General features: G+C 40.2%; 1 protein-coding gene across 2 annotated transcripts in view; it reads left to right on the forward strand.

Annotated features, from left to right (window-relative positions):
- LOC117430683 (connector enhancer of kinase suppressor of ras 2-like) overlaps nucleotides 1–24,295 on the forward strand; it is a 108,522-nt gene that overhangs the window by 38,842 nt on the left and 45,385 nt on the right. For both annotated transcript variants that reach the window (XM_034903090.2, XM_034903091.2), the window contains exons 3-8: nucleotides 1,817–2,019; nucleotides 2,781–2,868; nucleotides 5,318–5,359; nucleotides 8,616–8,735; nucleotides 11,700–11,759; nucleotides 14,934–15,002. In XM_034903090.2, coding sequence (XP_034758981.2) covers nucleotides 1,817–2,019; nucleotides 2,781–2,868; nucleotides 5,318–5,359; nucleotides 8,616–8,735; nucleotides 11,700–11,759; nucleotides 14,934–15,002 — 582 coding nt within the window. The remainder of the gene's footprint in view (nucleotides 1–1,816; nucleotides 2,020–2,780; nucleotides 2,869–5,317; nucleotides 5,360–8,615; nucleotides 8,736–11,699; nucleotides 11,760–14,933; nucleotides 15,003–24,295) is intronic.

Here is a 24,295-nt window from a genome sequence, read left to right on the forward strand (position 1 = left end):
ATACTTATATTTATAGACTTATATTTATATACTTATATTTATATATAGTCTTTAAGGAGCTGTTTACTGTCTTAACATTGTTGTTATGTAGTTTATCAAGTAAAGTTTCCTTTAACAGCCTTGTCACAATGTTGAACATATGAGAATGTTATTTCATTTGGCTTGATTTGTAAAAGGCCTGAAGTGCAATAAACAGGTCACACTAAAGCAAATTAACAAACAATGGGGTGCGGAACAGAACTGAAACATTAGCAGTCAGCTAACGAAGATGGAACGCACACAAATAGAAACACTGAGGCATGGGGGAAAATAACTCCAGCTACCGTGGCAGGTGTCAGTAGGAATCAGTCGATGTTACGGCGATGAGACTGGAGGTGCTGTCTGATTCAGAGCGAGACAGCAATCATTTAGGCAGGGTTGTTCTGACAGTCTGCTCAGTGTGAAGGGACAGGGCCTTGTTATTAATACTCTGTAGCCCTGGGGTGTTAATAGAGAGACTATGGTTAGCTCCTTCAGTCTCAGTGTTTGGTTTGATGCTTCAATAACCCATTGGGATCCTAGCAGTGTACCAGAGGATTTTAAGAGGCTTTTTCCCTGAACCAGCATTCAGTGTGTCACTGACTGGTGGTCTGACTGGTCTCGAGGTCCACCCAGCTTGAGTTTTTTTCAAGCACAGTTGCCTTCTCTCAAACACCCCTGGTTTGTTGCTAAGCAACCTTAAACGCCAGTGGGTGGACCTGCACGTCACTATTTAGTTACTGGGTTATAGCATGAGGCATCCTTCGGTTTGTGAAAAACATAACCACGTCATTTCTAAAGGTGTTGCTGTACAAGCTTTGTGCCGTGGTTGACATTCCGAAGGGACCGCTCTTTGGGCATTGTTGTTTTTAGGCTGAAGTCACACAAAGGCTTTTTTGAAACTCTAAAAAGTTTTAAAGCAATGTGGAGAGCACAGGTGCAGCGAGTCCTTCGTCTTTCTGAAAGAAAGAGTGACAGTCTAGAGACTAGACTGCCCGCAAAGGTGCAAATGAGTGCTAATTGCAGCGCTGGTGGTTGTGTGATGTGGCCAGCTGTCCAGTAGAAAGTGGGCTGAGACCTCATTTCATGCAGGGCACCCAACAGCCACCAGATGGAAGTGACGTTCAATCATGAGCTGGAATCAGACTGGGGACCTGTGAAGGGAAAGGCAAGATGAGGCCCTTCTCTTAGCACTGAACAAAACACATCCTGCATTGACTGCTTGCAAGATTAGCCAGGGAGTCAATACTAATCCAGTGATTTGGGATTGTTTTCAGCTATACAAAGAATTAGCTAAAAGACTTGTATAGGACTTGCCAATGCATGCACTCCTATTCTCATCAGCATCTCGAGCGGCATTATAGCACTAGGTACGTCAAGGTAAATATTCACTTTTTAGATTTTCAGATGTCGCGATTTTCCACTGTAGTGAATCATTTTCATTGAATTTTTCAAAAGCTTTTATGTTTAGTATTTTAACATTAATGATGCACTAGTCTATCAATGAGCATCAAATGTAATCCTTTGTGTTATTTAAGAATCCACTGGTAATGTTATTGTGTGCATGCAGGAGACAAAGTGTTGTTGTGCATTTTGTTTTTGAAAAGCAGAGTGGGTGGTTGTTAATATTACAGTAAAAACTGGGGAAATGAAGATTCACTTGAGTTCGCAACATGTTATATTTTTCAAACGGTTAGTAAGCTGCTAAAAATATACAAAGCCAAACTGCAGTCAAAGAAATAAGAAATGTGCTTAAAAATACATTTGACTCAACATGTACCCTATCTTGCTGTTTTAGAACTATGGCCTTGAGACAGAGAACCTGCGAACACTCTCCCACAAGCTCAATGCCTCGGCCAAGAACCTGCAGAACTTCATCACAGGCCGGCGGAGGAGCGGGCACTATGACGGCAGGGCCTCCCGACGGCTGCCTAACGACTTCTTGACCTCCGTGGTTGACCTCATCGGTGCTGCCAAGAACCTCCTGGCCTGGCTGGACAGGTAAGCCTTGAGCACAGCAGTGATGGAGGGGGCTGGTGGTAGACAAGGGCAGGGGGGCCTAGAGGTTGGAGGTCAGGAGTTGGAGGCCCTAGTCTTGCCTTGTGGTGAAAGCTAAGGCCTTAGAAGCAGTGTGACCTCGTGGTTACAGCTATGCAGTGGGAGGCATTGTAGCTGGCTGGGAGACAGCATGGCTGGCTGGGAGACAGCATGGCCTAGTGGTTAGAGTTGAGGTACAGGGATTCAGTGTGGCCTAGTGGTTATAGCACAGGTCTGGGTGGTTCTGTGATCTATGAATTAAAGTAAAGGACTAGGATTCATTGGGCCATATTTTCAAAGCGTTTACTCCAGTCTTTAATTAACTCCTAAAAAACGCCATGATGTTACATGGTTCTTTCTCGTTTAAAAAAAAATAGGAGTTAAGTAAAGAATGGAGGAAAAGCTTTGGAAATATGGCCCAATGTGGCTTGTTGGTGAGAGCAGTGGGACTGGGAAGCAGTGTGTCTTAAGAACTGGTAGGCAGTACAGAGTGTAGAGATGAGGACTGAAAAGAAGTGGGGACATTACAGGGCGGTTCAGTTTACATGTCTAAGACAAAGTTACTCAATAAAAGTTGACTGTAGGGGATGGATGACTGATATTTTTAGCATGCCCACTTAGATTAATTAGTCCATTAGGGACATTAAGGATGGTATATAATGCATCTCTTGTTGAAACAACGATGGATGGGGTCATCTAAAAAGCTGTTTGTTTCTTTCTGCCAGGTCTCCATTTGTAAGCGTGACAGAGTATTCAGTGCTGAAAAACCATATTGTTCAACTCTGCCTGGAATTAACAACCATAGTGCAACAGGTAGGTTCAAGCCTTCCATTTATTTTTCCGAGCAGTCATCTGCCACACAGTGGAGTCACACTGTAAGTGATCGCTGGAGACTGATGTTTTATTGATATTCAGTAGGGAGTTTAAACATGGACTTTACAGGTCGCTAACAGGTCGCCAATCTTTAATCCTCTAGGTCCCTGGTTGGCCACAATATTCCTATTTCTTATTGATTAAATAAATAACATTGTTACAATAATAATATAAAATGTTGCCCTTTTGCATCAGAACTGTATTTGTACAAGCTGAGTTCTGCTTTGCAGAATGATTTTAGTGTGAACAACAGAACGATTAGAAACAATGGTCCACTGATCAGCTACAGGCAACCAGTAAGGCAATTGGCAGTTTCTAAAATGCCTGTTGCTGCAAAAGAAAAAGAAGAATGAAACCTGGTGCAGTTACTGTCAGATTAAGAGGGATTCATGTGAATAAATTCTCTGTGCTCCAAAGAGCTACAGCTTCCCAAAGCTTCGCTATGTTGAGCACACCTTCTTAAGGGCGTGTGGTTACTGAAGACAACATTGGCGGTATTTAAAGAATAATACTTGACTTTCTGTGGCATAAATATTTATTTAATATGAAATTAGGGGTGTTGGTTTGTATCCCCCATGAGACTTTGCAATTTTGTTCTCATATTCTGTTGAATATGTTTAAGAATCTGCAACACATATTCAAGGCATAAAAAACATCTATGTAAAACACAAAAATAACTTGACATTTTCATATGATATATTTCATTAAAGTTACATTTTCTATGTAACTGAACTTCAATTTATGCATGTTTGCATATCAATTACATGCTATTAATATCAAGCAAAATAAACTGTAGCATTCAAATAATTATTCTTATCATTAGCAGTAGTATTATTAGTGGTAGATTCATTAATATTGTTATTTGTTTAGTTATTTTTGTGTCTGTGTGTGTTTTCAGGGTTTCGTACATTTTAGTACAGTTAAATAAAGCTACACAAAAAATATAAAAAATATATAAAAGTAAAATGGAATTAATTACAAGAAAGAAAGAAAGATGGACACTAAAAATCTGCTTTCAGTAAAATACAGTTAAAATGTTTGGTAAGGTTTACACAGCATGAGTTATATGATGGGTACCTCACGTTACTACAGTTCAGGGTGCTGGGTCGCCTGCTCTACAGCACTGGTACCGGAGAGATTACAGCCTGCCACACACTCCCACATGAAGCCAGGATCTAAGTAACAAACAACATGGGAATTGCTTGTTCTGGCTTTGCAGTGGGTGACTTCCTCAGCTAATCTGGCAAAGCATTATAAAGAAAGGGATTCCTGCTCTGTACATTTATTACATAAAAGAGCAGCCATTTAGAAACCTATTTCCTCGCTCCAAAGACCGACACACTACCAAATGAACTATTTAATTATGTATTATTACAGATTCACATTGGAGAGACGCTGTTAAAACATCTCATTTCTTGGAACATGATGTCATCATCTACTGTGGGAATGGGCACATTTTTGTATTGGAAATATTCTGTATTAGAAATGAGGTTAAATAATGTCCTCAAACTAGACAGATCCACTCACTGACAGCAAGAGAGGGGATTTTGAGTGGAAGCCAGTCACAGTAGAAACCAAAAGGGCAACACAGCAGACAATTCTCTCATGCAAATGCAGACGAATGTTCATCAATAAATGCAGGGCCGCTGATAAAGAGAAAAGACTTGAAATCAGGAAACAAGAGAGTATGTACAGTATTAATGATGTCAGTGCCAGAATGCTTAGTTGGCTTGATGTTTAAGGGACTTGTAGTTGCGACACCCTGCTGGTTGGTTGACTTTTTTCCCTGGAAAAAAGTGCAGCATGCATTGGCATTCTTAGTCATTGAACCATTATTATTATTATTATTATTATTATTATTATTATTATTATTATTATTATTATTATTAATTGTATTTTTCAAATTTCTCAAGAACTTATCCTACTAATACAAAGCAATATGATTACAGTTTTCATAATCAGTCATTTCAAGCAGAATCTTTTGGATAGTATAAATGCATTCATTTAACATTAATTCAAGCTAACCTGCATGTTTCCCTTCTCTGTCTGGCATGCATTTTGAATGTTAAAATAATTATTTTGACATCAAAAGGAATAATCCAGTTTGAATACATGTATGGAATAAATCTTGAAGAAATGCTCTATGAATAAGACATTAAATCTCTATCAGGGCCTTCGCTGTACCCCTTGACTGAATTTCTGGCTCATACTGTAAATCTGTGGTTGATGTTCAGCTGTCCATTAAACTGCGTTGCATGTGTCTTTGAAAGTGTGTCCTAATGCTTGTTACCACTGCCCCACCAAGCACATTGCTGTAAGCAGCATGGTGATTCATACAGGCTTATCCTGAATTTAAAATGAATGACTAAAATACTCTTGTTTCTTTCAGGATTGCACTGTGTATGAGACAGAAAACAAGATCCTCCACGTGGTAAGTTCTTGTCCGTACTCTGTATCATCAAATGCATTCTGAAAGGTCTTTGTGTGTTCACCATGTAGAGTGTGACAGACCAAGGCACAGTCCGACTGACAGTATCAGTGCATAAGACTCCACTGTGAATGAGGACCTGAAAAAGAGGAGCACATAAATATGTCACATCTACTTCAAAAAGGTTCCAGCTACAAAATAACATCGAAACAGGACCCAGTTGGGACTTTGGGTCAGATTTATGAACCAAAATCCAATCTGCACCATTAAAAAAAAAAAAACAGCTCAGAGGTTGTCTCTTACTAGTTTTGTATTATTAACCTTACGATTTGTTCAAATTACTCACTGGTCGTAAAGATAGATACGTATGGTCCTGTATATCAAGCTTGACAGACAGCCTGGAACCACATATTGTTGTTCACAAAGAAATACAGCATGTGTTTACGCAAGTCTTTACATGTGTCCAGGTGTGTGTTTAAGCGTGTGTGTGTGTCTCTGTGTGTGTGTGTGTGTGTGTTTGTGTGTCTTTTGTAAATGTTCTTTCAGGGGTCACTTGATTTCTTCTATAAATAAATATTAGCATAACATGTTTGGAATTCATGCAGGGTAGCATTTAACCTCACAGAGGACATGGTCTATAGAGATATAAATAAAATATGACTTCAGTGAAAAGGGAATTGTATTGCAGTGTACACGTACATTGCACCCAGGGTTTGAAGTGCACAAATAAGACATTGGACTGAAAGTGCAGGGTTGAGTGTGTGTTGAATCCCACTGCAGGTACTTGTGTGTAAGAACGCCTTTTGCTTTTCAGAGAATCCAGCTCCTTCTCACCACGCAGAGTCGTGCAGCTCGTTCTCGGAAGCACATCGAATGGGCGAATGGGTTATTTATTAGAGCGAGTCCACATATTTCTTAAAAACACCACTTTTAAGCTCTTCTGTTGGCAGTTGGTGTTCAATAATGCAAAACCTCGCTGCTGCTTCTCCATCCCTCGGGGTGACTGCCTTCAGCAGTCAGATGACGGTGTGTGTGTGTGTGTGTGTGTGTGTGTGTGCGTGTGTGTGCATGTGTGCGTGTGTACACACGTAAAGTGTGGTTAATAATTTGCTTTAGAAAATCTGAGAATCACAAATGAAATAAATACAGTCCTGTTATTACCGATTATCTAATAATCTCTAGAGAGAAAGGCATTCCTTTTTAAAAAGATTTTTCTATTATAAAATAAGACCTTTTTCTTGTATCACCGTATGTGTGATTTCTGAAAGCATTTCAGATTATCCTTAAAAGCAAAGAACTCAGAGCTGGTTTCTCGTAACAAGTTCGCCTGATCTCCAACAATTTTATTTTTTGGTTTATGGTTAATATTATTGGTTGCAAAGCAACCTTTATTATAAATTACACCTCAATCTAAAACTACTAGTCACCTGCCTGCTCCTACAATTCCAATGCTGACCCGTCATCGCTGAAGGATTTCTTTTTTAATAGGGATATTAATAGTTTAAACATTTAAATGTTTTCCAAGTGTCAGAAATATGCACGTCACATATAAATGTCAGCTTAGTGTTTATACAGTAGTGCAAGAGCATTTATTCCAAGTCCTTTATGCATACACATTAATGTTTTATGCATGTAGTATTCCTGCACACATTACTGTTGTCGTGCATCATAAAAAAGGCAACAGCACTCTAAATGGATAGTTTGTCTGATTGTGAACTCTAATACATAAAACATATAATGGAAAATTCACATGCCACATTTTTTATGATATTATCCACTGAATTTAACAAAACCTGCAAAGTCCACTAGAAATAAGACCCTCACAATGGGTGTTATCGTCAGTCATTTTGGGAAGGTTGAGAGTACTCGTGCTGTTGTCGATCCAGCTTGCTCACTCGTGTGTTCAGTTCCTTAGCTATTGTGCGTAGTGATTGACGCATTCACATGTCACAAGCCTCCAGTCTGCTTGTCATTCCTTATAGATGAGCAACGTGGCTCTTGATTCCATTGATCTTGTCATTAGAGCCTCTCCAGCTGAAATATATTTCCAGTATTTAAAAAAAAATGTCTTCAGTCTCCAAAAATAATAACAATCTTTATACCTCTTCTATTAAATTACATTCTATAAGTCCATGTATAAATAAGATTTTAATACAATGCTTTTTAGCTCTCAAACAGCAGTTTCGGTGCAATTTAACTGTTGTAATAGTTCAGTCAATGAGCATCATGAAGTAGAATATCCTCTTAATGTACTGTATTAAGAGGCAGTATTTTTATGAAGCCTTTAAGATGTCTACATACAAACTGTGCCGAGGAACTAGCAATCAGTTTGAATCGGGCTGAATACTCTGCTGTGTTTCATGATCTTAACAAAAACAAAACCTTTTGATTAGAAATAATAATGAGGGTCTCAGAGTGGCGCATCCAGTAAAAGCGCTCGCTACAGTCCAGGATGCGCTCTATAGTCTGGACGTCGCCGGTTCGAGTCCAGGATATTCCACAGCCGGCCGTGGACGGGAGCTCCCAGGGGGCGGCGCTCAATTGGCCGAGCGTCTTCCGGGGTGAGGGAGGGTTAGGTCAGCCAGGGTGTCCTCGGCTCACCGCGCACCAGCGACCCCTGTAGTCTGGCCGGGCGCCTGCGGGCTTGCCTGTAAGCTGCCCAGAGCTGCGTTGTCCTCCGACGCTGTAGCTCTGAGGCGGCTGCACGGTGAGTCTGCAGAGTGTAAAGAAGTGGGCGGCTAACGGCCTAAAAAAAAATTGGGCATTTCAAATTGGGGAGAAAATAATCAAAACTAATTGGCAACGACTAAATAAAAAAAAAATATATATAATAACGAAACATGTCTGACCAAAGAGAACACTTCTTTACACTCCCATTCGATACAGTGCTTTTGCTATATTTAATTATACTTCCCTATACCAGTATAGTTTTTTTTATAGTGAAATTAATCAGCCTACTGTATATATTAATATCATCTAACCCTTTCAGTATTGTTTCAAAAGGGAGTGAGCAAAAATAGTGACAATAAGCAATAAAAGACTAGAGTCTAATATATTAAAAGAGTGCTAATATATATTAAATACAGTACGTCTGTTTCCTGTAATAGGATATTAAAAAGGTATGCTATGAAATATGATAATATCCTTTTAACAAGGAAATGATCTGAGAGTGTATTCAAGCAGGTCTCTTGTGTCTAAACCCCAATGTCTTCCTTTCCTTTCTGTGCCTCTAACCCAGCCCCTCTTCTCATCCTCGCAGTGTAAAACCCTGTCTGGAATCTGTGACCACATCATCTCCCTCTCCTCTGATTCACTCGTCTCTCAGTCTGCTCACCTAGAGGTCGTCCATCTCACCAACATCATGCCCAGCGATGGCCTGGTAAGTACGGTCCACCTGGCTCTAAATACCTTCTTCCTATTGGAGTTTTCCAAATAAGATCCACAACTTTGGAATGTACAGTAAAAAGATCAGTTAAAAAAATTGATTTAAAATACAAGCGAAACCTTAAGGAAACTTTTTTTCTGGCAACTTGATGTCAGCAAAATTTCAAAGCAATTTTCACCATGTTAATAGCTGAAGCAGCAATACCTGAACAATCTTGATATGAGCTACTTAGTGAAAATTGCTTAAAAATGCCCCTTCCAACAAGTTGCCTGAAAGCTGGCTAGTGTTACATGGTCTTAATGGTTAGAGAGTAGAGACGGAATGGTCTTACTATGAAAGACTGGCCAGGCAGTGTGTTTTAGAAACAAGAACGTGTGGAAGATTTAAGGTGGCTGTCGGATTCAGATTTATGGTGTTCTGGGAGACATGCAGGACAGGCCACTGTCAGAGTGGTGGAGCGGGATCACCTTGGTAGAAGCTGGTGACGTGCCTTCTTGCATGGGAGCTTGTCTGGGATTGATTAGCCAGGGGACTGGGCAAGGGGACTGTTAGAGCAGTTAGAATGAATCACTATTCCGCCAGTGAGGCGCAGATGAAATACAGGCAGCCACCCTGTTTACCTACGACAAGGGCATCTACACACATACACCCAGCCAGGACTGTGACAGGTCTTTCCTATCTAGAAGGTTAAAATCTCTGAGAAATTATGATCTTCCGGTGGATTAGGGCCCCGCTACCCTGCGTGTGGAAGAGCAGTTTATCATCTTTACCCTTGGTTTCCAGACAGCTCTCTTTATTCATCTTTGCTAAAGGACGCTCCGAGGTTTCGTTTGTGTGTTTCTATTTTCAAAATGATTTCCCAGCTGAGATGCAGCATTTTGTTTCCTCGCCGTTGTGGAAGTTCTGCCTAGAAGAGCAGCTAGATACGAGCAAAGATCAAGTGACATTCCCAAGGTTGTGCAGGGCTATGGCTGTGAATCTGCTTTTAATATAGCAAATGCTTACATTTTTTGTGTACGTGGTTGGTTCCAGTTAAATGAATGAATATCTGCACACGGTACAATGTTGTGCAATAAGGCGTGATGTTCTACCGAGACACGTGCTTTAAATAACCCTGTTATTATATATCACTTCCCTCTAGATTGAAATAGAAAGGCTTCCTCCTGTCCTTTCTTCCTGCACTCAGACCCTTTAGTAGTCATGAGATGTGTAATTAGAATCTGTCGCTGTTCTAAAACCAAACATTTCAACTGAATAATATCACACTTGACCTGCAGGGAAATGATCTGCTTCAGTGGTTGAAGAAATGAAGAAAAATCTCTGTTCATACAGTTGTTTTGTTATTTTGAGTGGTATAATTGATCTTATATCGTGCTCTATAAAGCCCTAGGGTAGCAGAAAATGTGTAATTAAAATGAAAAGTGCCTCCCTCTGACCCCAGTGTGTTGCCCATCCTGCAGACACTACCCTCCCTCTGAAACACTATGCTGCCCTCCTTCAATCCTGGGGAAAACACTGCTAAGAAAACTCCCTTGAACTTGCATGTGCAAGTCTCTTTGTAATCCGTCCCAGTGGTTAAGATTTGAAAGATGGGATCACCAACCTTTGAGTCCCTTACGATATACTTAGTAGACCACATTGCTTTCCAGTAATATATAAAAATACAGACGTGTTGTTTTCATTTTCGCTATTATAAAAAAATCCTGGCATGGATTCAGGCTCAGGGGGAGAAATCCAATGTTGTCGATCCTTTCAAGGATCCAATGCAATGTCAGAAAGCTCTGGTGAAACTGTCAGAAGATACAAGCTTTTACACAACCTGCTCTTAACTAGCGGGTTTGCTGCATCGCTGCTGGGAGCTTGCTGTGTAAACTCTTCAACTGGACATACAGTAGTGCTGAATGTACAGGCTCGCTCTGCTTCAAGACAAGTCTCCTGATCTACATTGTCCTAATATTTCGTTTCTTACAGTGCCTGTTTACGACTCCCTGTTCTCTGTCATTCTTTGCCGTTGTGTCTGCTTACACTATGCTTATTAAGTATTGCAGCAACATTTGCTTCTGAAAGCCTCCTCAAGGTGGGTAATTGGGAATCATTTCAATGTTGCACAGGATTTAGTGCACAATATTTTACCTATGGGCTTCAGTGCACAGTGCAACAGTAATATGCTTCCCCACCTCCCCACAATCAGCCTTGAGGAATTGTCAGAAACATTTTTTCTGGAACAGTTAGAAAGCATGTAAATAGCGATTAAACCAGAAACATCAAGAATCATACAGAACACACTTAATAGGATGTTAAACAGGAAAGAAATGTAATATTACATTGTGTAAATGGCATATCCCAATAAATAGACCTGCTTGCAGATTTCGAATTTTATTTTTGATCACATGACTTCCCTTTAAACCTATTTTGAGCCAATTCTGTCTCCTAATTAAACCCAGAAAAAGCTGTTAATTGCAAAACAATGTCACTTGCTTTTAATTTCATATCTTGACTGAGCCTGATTCTGTTTTTTTTATTTCAAACAGATTACGTTAATTGCTCATCGCTGATCCTAATTGCATTTCATTCTTGCAGTCTCCTAGTTTATTGTTTGTGCTTTTGTTATTTTCACTCGTTTAACAGAGTTGTCCTGACAGATTTTCTTTTCAGCATAAAATACCCAGTATGGAGTGTACACTGATGGAAAGTCCATCATTTAAAATCTCCTTGATTTGTAACAAAGAAAAAAAAAATCTTAAATCTTTAATTAGTAGTTTTCTTTTTATTAGGATGCCGATACAGCTTAACAACTACTAAATAACATTTAAAGGGAGCTAGGAAAATAAAAATTTGAAAAGTTCAAGCCCTAATTATAAAGTGGATATGCTCTTAAATATTTGAATTACAATTCATTCAGGCTGCTTTGTCATGCATTTCAGTGTTTCTCTCTTCTCTCTCTCCCCTGGCTTGTAGGGGATGTACATCAAGTCAACATACGATGGGCTACATGTAATCACTGGAACCACCGAAAATGTAAGTTACTGCGACCAAACGTTGTCCCTTAACTATAATCCTTTTGTATGTGTGCACAGACAAACTGGCCCCAGGTAAAGAGCCACAACATAGTCCTTACAAAAATGATCTTCAATGGCATTGCAGTGTCATTGTGAAGGGGAAATGGAAGGGTACTGACAGCTTCAGAGGTATGACAGGTGTGTAATGTGAAGCTGTGCATGAAGAAACATTCACTCCACCTTTAGCTAAATATAAACAATACATGCAGTTGCTTATTTGGAAAATTGCAATTGGGGTACCATTTTGTGAAACTGTTGTGAAATATTTTATAAAATGCATTTAGTGCCCCCCTCCCCTCTCCAACCCATAATGACATGTATAATTGGTAACACAGTGTGGGTGCCCTGTATAAAATGACATGATGTGCAATGGATAACCCTTATGCCCCCCCCACTCCCTATTGCAATAAAGCCCCATCATAGTTCAAGGATCATAGCTGTAGCTGCCTGTGCTGCCTCGCTGTTTACACTGATTAGCTGAAAGCAGGGGCCTTCTGTTGCTATGCAACCCCACTGTTACCTGGGAGACTGACCCCTTCAGCTGTCCGGGAGCTAAGATGGGGTGCCTTTGTTTATGTGGAGCTCTGCACCTGACACCCTGAGTCAGAGCAGACTGCAGGGCCCAGTCTTAAGTGATACCCTTCATTCCAGAACACTCAGGGCACATTGTCATTCAGGATTTCTTAATGCACACAGCAGCTGACGAATGAGCCAGTGACTTCTGTCATCTTCAAAAGCATCATTTATGAGTGGAGTTGAGCGAAAAACAACTCAGTCTCGGAAGTTACTCAGCTCTCCAGAATTACTGCCCAAATTCATCTAGCTCTTCTCTCTTTCTCCCACATGTTTACTCCACCACTTTCTCCCCTTCTATCCCCCTTCCCCTGAACTTTCAGTTTTACATTCAGATTGACTTAACCCAGGCCAAGGTTGTTCAACATGGGATCAGTCAATAATAATAATAATAACAATAATAATAATAATAATAATAATAATAGATGAGCCCTCTTCAGCCTTCACATCACAGCTGCTTCGCCGGGTAGCCTGCTTCACTCTCTTCATTATCCAGTGTTATTAGGCTGACACAAGGCCTGCAATCAGTTCACTGTTGCAATTTGTTTATCCTCTTTATGCTTCTCGTATTCAGCTGGCTTGACCATGCAAACAGGAAATCCACAGCCCGATCTCATTTGTTTCACAGAAGCATCAAATTAGTCTTTAATTTGGGCTCTTTAATTGGTGGCTCAGTCGTTATTAGGGGCCGGGGATGTGCCAGGGAAATTGCTGACTGTTTGCAAATGACAGCAGCCTGTGTTTTTCTTTTAATTACAGCGCTTTCTGTGCTAAGGGAGGTAGGAGGTTTGTTTCTTTGTTGCTGTTTATTTGTTTAAATCAAACAATACTTTAGCCAAGAGGAAAAGCAAATGAAATGCCTGTGTAAGGGAATCTTGCTACAAAGAGGCCTTGGCCACATGTTGGAGCGAGGGCTAGACGTTCTTCCAACATAGTCTACCAATCTACCAATTCTTTTGAACCAAAACCACCCATTCACTCTCTGATGAAATTCCTCAGAGACACTAAAATGTGAAGTCCAGTTCAGGTTGGTCGATACTGTACAACACATGTCTTCTGCGTGTTTCATTATACTTAGTTTGATTCCTATTGCATGTGTACTGTATGATTCTCTGTTGTTGAGCTGTACACGGAAGCCCCTAGATGAAGTGTCTGTGCAACACTGAAATACTTCCCCGTCTTACTTCCCCACAATCAGCCTTGAGGAGTTATTTCAGAAGCAATGGAAAACCATTACCTTGGCGATAACCCTTAGTCAAGAGCACAGTCAAGTTGTAATCCATAGGGAACTGGGGTTCCTCTTTATTAACAGTTGCATCACAGACTTAAAGTGGTATGTACAGTACAATATTCAATACTCTACCGATAACTGACCACGACTGTTATAATATTTTAGAGAACAAGAATATCGAGAAGCAAGTAGAAAATGTGAGATCCGGTAGCCAGATACACATTTCCATTGAGACACACTCTGCCTTTCACCCTTCAAGCCGAATGATCACAAAGTCTTAAAATAACAAAGCACACTGTCCTAGGGGCAGGCTAATTAAAACTTGCAAGGATGTCAGAGCGGCGGCTCATCTGACACCCTCAGTCGGAGCGTGCTCTGCCTGATGTCTGGGGGTCTTGTGAAACACAATGCCGAAAGATGTGCTGCTGCCTGGCGCTTGCCGTCCTTGTCTGTCTGACAGACACCCTGCCCAAGATCAGCGCACAGCCCACCTCGCTGGGCTGGGCTTCAAGGGAAAGGCTCACCTTTCATATAAATAGGCAGTATACAACATGAATCGTATATATAATTTGGGCCTTTTTTCAAACCATGTCCTTAACTATTAGGAATACTGAAAGAAACATACTGAGTTCAGTGACAGACTTCTTGAATGTGGAAATGAGTTTTGAATCATATACTTATATCACTGTAAGTACAGGAATCAAAAGTAATATAGAAGCCACTGAAAAAGACTTTTAGTCGAAACGTTTGTCCTTGAATGTGTTGCTTTGTCTGTATCTCTAAATGTAGCCCTGTTGAGTGTTTTATGGTTATGGATGGAAAACCTGAATTATTAAAGTACTGCAAATGTAAACTACGGCAAAGGCAACTCATTTTGTTAGTTGTTACATAGTGAAATGACTGCATTCAGAAGGTGAATACAGAGTAGCCCATAGTGCATGTAAGCATACCAGTAATCAACTAGGAAATCATGCCAGGAGACCGTCCCTTATTTTTTAACACAATTTTGGCAACACTATATAGAGCAGGGCTACTCAACCCTGGTCCTGGAGGGCCGCTGTTCCTCCTGGTTTTTGTTCCAACTGTACCCTAAATTACTTAATTGGACCAATTAAGTGTGTATTAGAAACTTAATTGGTTCAATTAATCAATTTAGTGTACAGTTGGAACAAAAACCAGGCAGGACAGCGACCCTCAAGGACCAGGGTTGAGTAGCCCTGCTATAGAGTATATGTCAGGTCCTTGCATTGGGCTGTCTTTAAACTGCTGAGACTGTACATGATTTGCCGCTGGCTGTATAGTGCTAAGATGGTGTTTCTCTTTTCTCAGTCTCCCGCAGACCTGTGCAAAAAGATCCACGCTGGGGATGAGGTCATCCAAGTCAACCACCAAACTGTGGTGAGTGGTGCTGCTGGGTAATTTCAGCCTTTTCTAGTCAAAGAGGCTGTGGGATCGTGCTGCCCAAATATCCTCAAAGCTGCTGCGCGCCCGCAGTCACCCAGACTCACACTGTGTTAGGGAATACTGTCTGTGACCTGATTACATCTGGAAACTACTACTACAAAACTGCCTTATTTCTCTACGAGGGGGAAGTGTGACTGAAATGGCTTTAATATTAGTTAGGGTGATGCGAACTTGGATGCACAAGAGTTGACCAATCCCAACAGATCCAGAAATGTGTCCTGAATGCACCTGCATCACCAAATCACAAAAAAAAACTACATAAAAAAATAAAATGTTGGTATGAAATAATCAATTTGAAATCAAAACCTATGTTGCTCATTTTTTCCCATCAGTTTTGATTCTGAGCAGCTCCCTAAGATGGCAAGAGTTTTTTTTTTTCTTTTACTGTAAAATCCTGAAACCCCCAGTGCTACTGTTTGGGATCTGTGTGTTTTGGCTGTACTGCTGTTTGTTTAAGTTCAGAATATTCTGTTATAGGTGTAAAATGGATAAAAAGAATAGCATAGCTTTGAAATATACAAATATTCCTGAGCCAGATCTCATTTATATTGCACTGCCAAAGCCAATCTGTTTAAACTGCATTACCAGTGACAGACTGCCACTCCATAAACAGTCCTTTGGGAGGGCTGATATAAATGATGCGGTCTAGTTGTGAGGTAACATCATTGTCGTTTGCTATTTTTATTTATTTTTTCATATGCGTGAAGTCCCAGTTATTGGATATGGGAGAGTGATTTATTGCAGGTTTCTCCCTAATGGACTACACTTCCCAGAAGGCACTACTTCCAGTGTGGCTGCAGTAACTGTGATTGTGAAAAGACATTACTGTGTTGTCCACTATCTTGGATGTTCATAGAGCTCTGAGAAATGATGCCTGCACAGCAGCGAATGAGCATTAATCAATGATGTTCTGTTGTTATGATTGGAAGGCAGATATGTGCGGGTGAATCTTGGAATTAAGGTCCGAGATGATTTAGATGTAAATCTTTGTATGTCTTAGTGAAACGTCAGCTTTGATAACACACAGAGGTTGTTTGTTGAACATAATAAGATTACATTTGTCATATTTAGATACTGTAAGATTCAGGTGGTAATGTATAAGGTTCTGAAAGTCACTTAGGCTATTTGTAATGGGTCATTTATTAAACTATTCTGTGATTTGAAGGGTGGAATTGTTTTACTTGCAAAGAAAGCAAGCAACAACCACACTGGTACTTGACTGATAGAATCATAGAATACAGCTGTGTACCTAATATGAAGCCACTGAAGCATTTGGTCTTTATTATCCACTAACCAAAACAGTCCCCCGACCACTCTATTAGATCACAGCTCCAAGTAAAGGGTTACATTTTGCTCAGAGTTTCCATCACATAACACTGCAAATATTAGGTCAGTAAATTTTTGATGACTTATGAGCTGTTGGTGGATTTAGAAAAGCACATTAGCTCCCTTATGGGGTTTGTTATTAAGTATTATCATTACAGCATGTGTTTGCATATGTTTGTTTTAAACATATTGCAATTTAAACTGCCTCTTTGTACGAGTCTCTACATCATTTGCATGGAGCCTGCAGTTACAGTAATGTCTCCCAAGACACTAGCAGAAAGGAGATGTATTCACATCACTGAGGTGTTTCTTAGCAAAACAATTATAATAAATAAATGATTCTTTACCTCTTCTATTCCATTTTAAGGAATCCTAACCCCCCCCCCCCCATATGATGAGAGCCAAGCTCATTGATGTGTTACTTAAGAGAAGTGTACCTCTGATCCTTAGATGCTTTTTGGAGATTATGAATTCTGCTAGGGCATCAACCTCTTAAATTACGCTGATGGGAAATACATTGAGAAGGAAGGTGTATGTTACCCGTGGTTCACTTAAGCTTGTGAAATGAAAAAAGTGCCCCATATTGCTTCGGCTAATGGACCATCACTGCATCAGATAACACAGGCTGATTCAAATCAATAAAATATTTTATATTCGTTATCATTTCCAGTAAAGGCTCCATGTGACTATAGAGCTTCTTCTTCCACAAATTGGGATGCGGTCAATATGGCCAGATGTGCCCATGCAGGCAGCCTGTTTTGGAGTGGTGGGGGTGGTTAGGAGGAGGTGTGATGGGAATGGTGCATTCAGCTGGGGCAAGACGTCTGAAGAGTGTCACCATGCTGTAGTACAACATCTTGACATTTGCAAATGAGCACCAATTAATAAAGTTAGATGCATTTGTGTTGTAATTTCCATGTCCTAATATCAAAATATTTTGTATAACTTTTTAGTCCTAATAAATTAATTAAGATGGGTCAGTCTGGAGTTGAACTTCACTCCTCCCAAACAGAAGCAGCATTTACAGTACTTTCTGTACATGCTAATAGCTCACGCAGACCATCAACTCATACCACTCTGCCTCGTCTTCATTTCAGATGTCTGAGAAAGTATTCAACGAGTCTCGAAGCATTCACAGTATGGAGTCCTTTCCAATAAGTAAGCAGTTTTAGCTGAGATGAAGCCTGTCAGAAAATGTTTTCCTTATAGGGGACATGTGCCTGTAGAAATGACAGTGCCTTCTGACACATATTCCCCATGCTATCACATCCACCAATTAGCAATCGCTCTGATCATAGTGATCACAATAAAGACGCTCTACCTTAGCTGTGCACAAACCCAAACCAGTTTTCATTCTCGTTCCGCACACGCACTATTGAGCATTTCTGAAAACCCATCTGCTGTTGTTGTTTGTGATGATTGCCATCAGAATACATTTCTACCTGCCAAGTGATGGATTCATATTCCTCAGTACTCATAGTCTGAAACCCTCAATTTCACCCCAGCGATCGCTGACCGTGAACAAAAAAAAAAATCACTGAGGGATATAGCTGTGTGATCTAACAACAGTCTTTACTGCAGATAAACAGGCTCTTATTTTCGTGTTTATTTCTTTATTTATATGCTGGATTTTGGCTTTGTGTTTGAGAGATGTTTGGTTTCTCTTAGCAAGGGAAAGCCATCATCTCCAAATATAAAGAGAGGATAAATCCCCCATTCAATGATCTGTGTTAGTAAGTGTTCAGGGGAGCAGAGAAGTGGTACTGGCAGCAGCGTTCCAACAAAAAGCATGCTCTCCTATGCTGATGAGGGAGGTACTTTATTATGTATGTCTATTTTATAGAAATGGATTCAGATGAGTGGTTTTAGGGATTATGGAAAAGGAGGGGGTGGGGGGGGGCTTAGTGTTGAATTAGGGTTTAATAATTGATCTTGTTTTAAGATAAATTACATTTTTAATATTGACGGTTTCAAGTTATTTCTCCTTTGAGACATATAAAGAGAAACTGCAGTGTGTGGCTGGCTTTCACGGCAGGTAGCGAAATCTGGTTTTTATAAGTGTAACAGGCAGTGGTGTGAGATGGATTCTGACACCTAGAAGTGAGAAGAGGGTAAAAACCGCTGGTGCAAATGAGCCTGGATTACGACACTAGTTTAGGGTTCATTCCATTCCAATAACAACAGAATCAGTTAACAAATTAGGAATCAGACTATTCTTTTTTTCTGATGCCTGCTTCAAATTCTGCTCCACGTTACCTTAGATTGAATACTGTACTTGGCACCTTTAATCTGTACTTAAACCCTGGAAACAGGGCAGGGTTTTAGAGACGCACTCTTCTATTCTACACCCTTCCACTTCTTGGAAGAGGAACCAGTAATGATAGGATAGGATTGACTTTGATGTAGCATGATGTTTGCCGCAAGCTATGAAGTTGCCTCAGTTTTTTTGTCGCATGTGGGTAGACTGAAATTTTAAGTAGCTCATCAAGTTGTTTGAAAAAAAAAACTGTAATTTGTCATCCAAGCAAAATAATAATCTATCCAGTTTAATCAATGAGATGAAGAGCAAATCGTGGCTTTTAATATTGATTTCTATGTGAGATAAGAGAAAATGCAGCAACTATCTATTGTTAAAAAAAAGGAAACAGCTATCAGACAATATTATCTGGGAGGATAGTTGAGTTGAGATATAGGGAGAGTAAGTAGCAGGTTCCAAAAAGTATAACGTTATATGTCCCCACGTGTTGCTACAACTGTTTAAATAACGTACCTGTCTTTTTTATTTTCATTGTTAACATCATGACAACCTTTTACACTTATAGCTTTAAAATCTGTGTCAAAGCGCTTTTCTAAGTGGCCCCTCTAGTGCACTGGGGTTTAAGAGCTGTCCTTTAAATCACTGCAGGAAAAACACATAACAAGTGCTCTGACTTTTCTTTTCCGTACCACATCATGGATCATTATTGCTGTGTTACCTGTTTCACAGTGTGGGCAACAATCCTGACACTATCAGTGCACTAGAGCGGACATTTTGAAGAGCTTTGAAAAAGACTTTAAATTTAGAAGTGCAAAAAGTTGTCAGGATGTTAACAATGAAAAGAAAAAATACAGGTACATTATTTAAACAGTTGTAGCATATTTTTCAGAACCCCGCTACTTACTCTTTAAGTCTGCTTGGCCCAGAATTCACAGCTGACCTTAAAGTTCTAGAGTGACACAGTTGTTCACGTTTGCCTCCAGCTCATACTCAGAGGTCCAGCACAGCAGCAGCTCTGCCCCTGGTGATTATCACTTATAAGGAAGAACATTAGTTGGAATAATAACATTTTGAAACACTTATTTCAGCTGCCTGGGTCCGGCAGCAACCGTACAGTTCTCCTCGGTGCTGCTGAATTCAAATGAACTGTCGGGGTAATTGCAGCTTTTGGTTTTGAATAATGAGTTTCCCCACCTGCCAGTATGTGGAGTGGATAATTAGCAGCTCGCCGCATGGTTATCTGAAAAGGGGTGGATGACTTTGGACGCCACCTTCCTTAATCCCACAGCGTGGTGACAAGCTCTCAGTCGTCCCCATATTCGAGGGTTGGATTACATTTTCCTAAAATGCGATCTCCTTCCTGTAATATCCTATAGTCAGAGGTGGCTGTTATAGTAACACTTTTTTACCTGTGAACTTCTGAGCACTTAGCAAGGTTCAGTATCCTAAAAGGAAGTGTTCCGTACGCCCGTTTGTCTGTCCTCTGTATCTCACAAACTGATTAAGTCAGGTGTTTTTTTTTTTTTTTTGGTATTTGTTTCTCATCACCTCCTATTCCCTTACATCATGTGAATTTAGTAACCAGTTCCGCTTCACTGGCAGTAAAGAACCTGGAAACCTTCCACGGTTCATTCATTTGTGGAGCAGACAAATGCTGTTTGATGCTTCTTTACAGCGTCTGTTGCATACAGAGTACCTGTTACATGAGGGATTGGGAAGCTATTTAATAAAACAAGGTAGGCACTTTCTGTTGATTTAGCAATATGCAGTGTGGTCCTGGCAAATCTACCATACATAACATAAATCTATTCATCTGTGTACTGTTTTATTTTTACACAGCAGGCTATATTACAAAGCATTTATAAAGTTTAAAACTATAGAGAGAGACAGGCTTTCTAAAATTTTTGTAAGTGCAAAATTAGCTTTGTAAATAGTTTAACATTTTTTGAACACACTTAGTGAATATATGTCTATTTATTTTTTGACACATTTAAAAAAAATGTTTTTATTTGTTTGTATAGAGGACTTTATAATACAATAAACATTTTTTTAAATTACCATACAGTATAATGTATCTTACATCTAGATTATTAGATAAGTACATAGACTATATGAAAATGCTTATTCCAACCATTTTCCCACTTATTGTCCAACATAAATATAGTATAAGGGAATTCCCCCATATTTTATTATCAGCTATCGTTTATGAGTTATTATAATGGTGTATAATTATATGATATGTTTGATGTATAGGGCTTACTTTGAGGTTTGTGAAACTCTTTTACACCAGTAGTTACCAAACTTTTTAAAATGTTTTCCCTAAAACTGACATAGTTACACTACACAATATAGAGTACCAGTCCTTTCGATATTGCTGTTTTAGACTCTTATGCTCAAAGAAACTATAAAACTTAGCATTTTTTTATACTGGACAGATTTGTATTGTCATTAATTGAAGAATGCCCTTACTTTTAAATGAAAGTGCATATCTTTGATCCAATTAATCATGAAGCAGTCAGCTGATTAGTGTGTTTATTTGAATTTTGGATTATTAATGAAACTTGAATGTTGTGTCTCCTGACAATGCTCTATCAACACACAAAATCTGAGTAAGTCGGATCTCATGAGACACATCCTATGGGATTAATCTTGAATGTTGTGTCTCCTGACAATGCTCTATCAACACACAAAATCTGAGTAAGTCGGATCTCATGAGACACATCCTATGGGATTAATCTTACCATTTACAGCAGGATTATATTAGACAAATTGGGAATGTTCTGGGAGAAGACTGTTCTCCGTACTACATTACTGTGTGTCTGTGGCAAAGGATATCAAAGTTGTAAAAGTCATTTTGCACTTAATAATTGGGAAACGAGAGTGAAAAAAGCAGGAGGTTGATGAAGCTTTTTTGTTTCTGTAAATCCCTGCAGTGTGCAGAAGAAAATAATTAGGCTGGTTTTAATTATTCCGCAAATAAAACAGCATTCATACATACATTATACAATTGGAAAAAAAGGAACTGTAGACTCCTGCATAATTCATTTACTCTTAGAAATAATGGGGACCTTTGGGGATTTTCTTCACTTCAGAAAGAGCTGTTCCACTGTGTTTTGGTCACGACACTCCACCTTTTTCTCCCTCTCTGCTTTTCTCCTTCTCACTCTCCCTTTACCAGGAGCTTTGTGGAGATTCACAGAATGTGATTTCCATTACATGAGAGTAGATGTTAAAGCTTCATGCTGATTTGAACTCGGCTCTCGCCAAGATAAGCACCAAGTAAGATGTAGCTTTACAGTTTCCTTCCATCTGATGTTGTAGATATCCTTCTGCCCGGTGTTGAAGTGTAAGGCTGAAGTGTAATGCTGCCTCCAGGGATCAGCTTATTTTGCCTCCCCAGTGCATCAGCACATACAACGGCTGCGATGCTGGCTCCAGGGATCAACCACAGTGCTGTCTCCCCAGCGCATCAGCATGACAACTGTCTGGATTGAGCTAAGTAGGATACATCTCTGGGGTCTTCAAGTGGGCACCTTCCATCCTCGGTGTTTCGTCGACTAGCCCACAACACCTCAAGAGGGCTCGACGGTGATTCTGGTGTCCCAGCATCACTCCACTCCATCCCCCACTCAACTCAACCCAGCTTACTTACCCGTAAATCAGCATTGCTTTCTTTCTATTGTGCTGAGATCCCCAACCAGAATCTTTCCTTCTCAACCACAGCCAGTTGTTGCTCCTCTCTGCTGCTTCAGATAAGTTCTTCACTGTGCGACGCAACTCTTGGCCACTGAATCCGACATCTCTGAGAAACCGGGTTTTAGAGTGTGCCACAAATCTTCGACAACCCACCTCCACTGGGTAAACCCAGACTCTCTATCCTCGCTGTTCCGCTTCAGCGGCTAGTTGAGCATACCACAGTTTCTTCCTCTCATACGCCTCATCTACAGCATCCTCCCATGGCACTGTTAACTCTACCAGGTGAATAAGGCGTGCTGATCCAGACCACAAGACAATATCTGGTCGAAGGTTAGTGGTGGCAATCTCAGGTGGAAAAATAAGCCGTTGACCAACATCTGCCAGCATTTTCCAGTCTCTAGCAGCTTCCAGTTGTCCTGGGCGAGGCTTGGTTTTAACACCTTTTCTTGGCGGTTGCTCTCCTGGGCGGAGGAATGTTGTCTTTTGTGTGTAATGTTTTGATGGAACTGGTGGCAACTTATTGGTCATGTTATGCTTGTCTTCCAATGTTTCCTCCTTTGAGCTGGGGCTGCCTTGTGCCATGTAGGAGGAGCTAAACTGAGACCAAGATCCCCTTTTCCATGCTGTACTTGCCTCATGATATCACCGATTTGAAGTGCAGCCTTTGTATCTTCCACAGCTTTCTTTGCCGCCCATTTTCTTCCAGTTTATCAACACAGTTGCTGCCTCCCTTACGCATTTGTCGCATGACTCTACTAATGTCATTTCCAGAGCCGAGACTGGTAGCTGCAGTATTCCTTTACCATAAAGTCTCACTCTGCTGAGGCTGAGTGGAACTCCCAACCATTTCCTGACTTATGAACTGATTAAAGCTTCCAGATTCTCTACTGTTGTCAAAGAAACCTTGTACACAGTCAGTGGCCACAGCAGCCTTGGCAGTAGACCAAACTGAAAGCACCAGAGTTTTAGTTTGCCCTGTAAAGCGCTGCTGTCTGTGCTCTTCAACCCTTTCACTGCTTGTTGTCTAACTTCTCCCACACGAACTGTGTCCTTTAGATTATTATTATTATTATTTATTTCTTAGCAGACGCCCTTATCCAGGGCGACTTACAATCGTAAGCAAAAACATTTCAAGCGTTACAATACAAGATCCCTGTCGTACGATCTCCCAAGACTTTTCACTGGCTTCTCAGACATTTGGTGTTGCCTCACCATTAATGTAGAACCTTTTATCTACTACTTTGCCTTTAATTATAGAGATGCTCCTTGATTTAGTGGGCTTGAATTGCATTCATGCCCATTCAGTGTTATTGGTTGATTTGCCCAATAACCGATTAGTGCAGCCTACTGTTGTAGTCATGCTTGTCATGTTATCCATGTATGCTCGAATTGGTGGTAGTCGCATTCCAGAAGCCAAGCACTCTTTTCCCACTACCCATTTTGATGTCCTAATAATTACTTCCATTGCCATGGTAAAAGCCAAAGGAGAAATAGTGCATCCTGCCCTTATTCCAACTTCTAGGCATTGCCATGTAGTGCTGAATTCTGAAGTTGAAAAACTAAATTGCAAATCTCCAAAGTAGGCTTTCACTAAATGTGTTATTGTCATTGGTACACTGAAAAAATCAAATGCTACCCAAAGAAGTTCATGTGGCACTGAACCATATGCATTAGCCAAATCCAGGAATGTCACATGGAGCTCCTTCCTTTTAGCTGATTGAATTTGTTGCCAGATCACACTGTTGTGTTCTAAGCAACCTGGGAAACCTGGAATACCCGCTTTTTGTACGGAAGTGAATCCTTATTAAATATTTGTTTGTAGTTTAATTGATAATCTTCTTGGATTTTTTTTTTAATCAGGCCAGCTGCCTGTGTTGTAGCTAGTGTTATGTAATATTTTTTAATGTAAAAAAAATGTCCTGGGATCCTAATTGCATAAAAAAGACCT

The sequence above is a fragment of the Acipenser ruthenus genome, chromosome 26, assembly GCF_902713425.1.
Source record: "Acipenser ruthenus chromosome 26, fAciRut3.2 maternal haplotype, whole genome shotgun sequence".
NCBI lineage: Eukaryota > Metazoa > Chordata > Actinopteri > Acipenseriformes > Acipenseridae > Acipenser > Acipenser ruthenus.